The 3,114-nt window shown below is 45.2% G+C and overlaps 1 protein-coding gene across 1 annotated transcript; it reads left to right on the forward strand.

The window, feature by feature from the left end:
* Nucleotides 1-1,064: 1,064 nt before the first annotated feature.
* LOC122668577 lies at nucleotides 1,065-1,739 on the forward strand. The gene has a single exon (XM_043865120.1). It carries the CDS (start codon nucleotides 1,065-1,067, stop codon nucleotides 1,737-1,739), a length of 675 nt encoding a protein of 224 aa, XP_043721055.1.
* The last annotated feature ends 1,375 nt before the right edge of the window (nucleotides 1,740-3,114 follow it).

Below are 3,114 nucleotides of genomic sequence, written 5' to 3' on the forward strand. Positions count from 1 at the left end.
ATGGGATCTTTTTGAGACCCTAAGTGAAAACTCCCAACACAGAGCTTCAGCCTCAAGGACTGAAGTCCCCACGCTTAGGCAACCGAAAAAGGTGGACTCTATGAGATCAACCAGAGTGCTGACATAAAGGCATAGGTTGACTTGCTGTAAAAAAAAATGGACTACCTGATGTCCAGAGGACCTACCCAACCCCCATCACTCTCAAGGGGATTTTCTCCACCTGAGCAAGCTGAAGCTTGTGCCCTCTGTGCTGACCCAAATCACTATGTGACCGATTGTTATTTAGCAACACAATATCCTGAATTTATCCAGGAAAAGGTACAAGCCGCTCAGAGTTTTACCAACCCGGGTAGCGACCCATTTTCCAATACTTATAACTCGGGAAGGCGAAACCATCCTAATTTCTCATGGAAAAACCCTTCTAATCCACCCTTTAGGCCACCGTTCAATGCCCAACCTAATGTCTATAGGGGTGGACAACAACAACCTTACTCTCAACCTCAACATACCCCATCCTTTGAGAGTGAGGTAATGAAGGTGCTGAAAGGTATTGAACAGAAAGTAGGAATCAATGACCAATTATTGCACTCCCACGCTCAATCTGTCAATAAGTTAAAGACCCAGATTGGTCAACTTGCTGAAGCCTTTAATAAGAGAGAGACTGGCCAACTACCAAGCCAACTTATTGGGAACCCCAATAATGCTCAAATAGAGAGGCGTAAAGAACAAGTCCAGTCGGTTAGAGTGTTGAAGAATGGTAAGAGGGTGGAAATACATGACACACCACCTACCTACGAGGACTTCCCCTCTAATACCCCTCAACAGACCACACCAGTAGAGTCAACCCCAGCCCAGGAAAAAGTTGAATCAAAGGCACTGAGGCCTCTTATTGATGGGAATAGAACCATTACACCTTCTTTGGTCCATTCCCAAGAAAATACTAAGAGGAGAATGAACAACTAGTTGGGGAGGGACCTCAACCGGATAAGTATACACCCCGAGTCCCTTTCCCCGATGCTCTCAAAATCCCATCCTCTCCCCCATTTGGGAAGCAAGGAGAGAAGATGAAGGAGATGTTGGAATTGTTTCAACAAGTCCACGTCAACCTTCCATTATTGGATGCAATCAAGCAGGTTCTAGCTTACGCTAAGTTTCTGAAAGACCTATGCACTCAAAAGCGTAAGCTGAGGAACCAAACCCCCAAAACCATGCACCTCACAGAACAGGTAAGTGCAGTTATCACTGACCTACCCCCCAAGCTGAAGGATCCTGGTGCACCACTCATCTCTTGTGTCATTGGAGACCTCTCCATTGACAAAGTATTGCTGGATCTGGGGGCTAGTGTGAATATCTTACCTGGTTCAGTTTTTGAGAGATTTGGATTAGGAGAGTTGAAGTCCATTGAAGTCATACTTCAGTTAGCTGATCATTTTGTGAAAAGATGTCGTGGACTTCTAGGGGATGTTCTTGTGAAGGTAGATGATTTATACTTTCCAGTGGACTTCCTAGTCCTTGATATCGAATCTACCTCAGCCAAGCCTCCCCCTATCATACTAGGGCATCCATTCTTGGCGATCGCCAATGCTTGCATTAACTGCAGGTCAGGTGCCATGGACATATCGTTTGGGAACAAGAAGCTTCGGCTAAACATCTTCAATGCATCCCTAGGACCCTACAGAGAAGATGAGTGCTTTGGTCTGGATATGATTGATGAAGCTGTATCTCAGTACACTTCCTAGATCCTTACTAATGATCCTCTGCAGCTTGTGATGTCCTATGGAGTAGAAGGCTTTGATGAAGAGGCCTATACTGAAGAGGTGAATGCCATATTAGATCTTAAACCCTCTTCTAGGCAGCCTCCCTGGACCTATAGATATGAGCCTCTGCCACCCTTAGCTACATCCCCTAAGCCCTCTTCTCTGGAGTCCCCTCCACAACTTGAACTCAAGCCTCTGCCCCATACATTAAAATATGCATTCTTGGGCAAGGAAGAGATTCTGCTAGTTATCATATCCTCTGATCTTACTGAAAGGCAAGAGTCCCTCCTATTGGAGGTTTTATCAACTCATAAAACCGCAATTGGCTGATCTTTAGCTGATCTGAAGGGTATTAACCCTTCTGTTTGTATGCATTATATCTATTGTGAAGATGGAGCCAAATCCGTCCGAGATCCATAGAGGCACCTTAACCCTAATATGAGGGAAGTGGTGAAAAATGAAGTAGTAAAGTGGCTTGACGCGGGTATTATATACCCTATTTTGGATAGTCAGTGGGTCAGTCCAACTCAAGTTGTCCCCAAGAAATCTGGAATCACGGTCTTCCCTAACGACCAAGGTGACCTTGTCCCAACTCGTACCACTATGAGTTGGTGTGTCTGTATCGACTACAAAAAGTTGAACAAGGTCATGCGTAAAGACCACTTCCCGCTGCCCTTTGTTGATCAGATTCTAGAAAAATTGGCTGGGCAGTGCTACTACTGTTTTCTTGACGGTTATTCGGGATACAATCAAGTCCCCATCTTTCCCGGTGACCAAGAGAAAACCACCTTCACCTGCCCATTTGGTACATTTGCCTTTAGGAGGATGTCGTTCGGGTTGTGTAATGCTCCGGCCACCTTTCAAAGGTGCATGATGGCCATATTTTCTGACATGGTCGGCCATTCGCTTGAGGTTTTTATGGATGACTTCTCCATCTTTGGGTCATTTTTTTATGAATGTCTCCACCATCTATCTCTTATTCTTCAGCAATGTGTGGAGATAACCTTATTCTGAGTTGGGAGAAGAGCCACTTTATGGTTCATAAGGGTAATGTACTTTGTCACGTAGTGTCTTCTTAGGGCATTGAGGTAGACAAGGCCAAAGTGGATCTGATTGCCAAACTACCCCCTCCCACGACTGTTAAGCAGGTCCGTTCCTTTTTGGGCCATGTCAGGTTTTACAGGCGTTTCATCAAAGACTTTAGTCTCATCTCCAGGCCCTTGTGCAATCTCCTCACCAAGAATGCCCCATTTATCTTTGATGAAAAGTGCCTGATTGCTTTTCACACCCTTCGGACTGCATTGTCTAAAGCACCTATTATCTGGTCACCAGACTGGTCTCTACCCTTTGAGATCAT

This window comes from Telopea speciosissima, chromosome 7, assembly GCF_018873765.1.
Source record: "Telopea speciosissima isolate NSW1024214 ecotype Mountain lineage chromosome 7, Tspe_v1, whole genome shotgun sequence".
In the NCBI taxonomy this organism is placed as follows: Eukaryota; Viridiplantae; Streptophyta; class Magnoliopsida; order Proteales; family Proteaceae; genus Telopea; species Telopea speciosissima.

What these genes read in the sequence shown, in the direction of transcription:
- LOC122668577 (XM_043865120.1), top strand. Translation starts at nt 1,065, where the DNA reads ATGAAGGAGATGTTGGAATTGTTTCAACAAGTCCACGTCAACCTTCCA.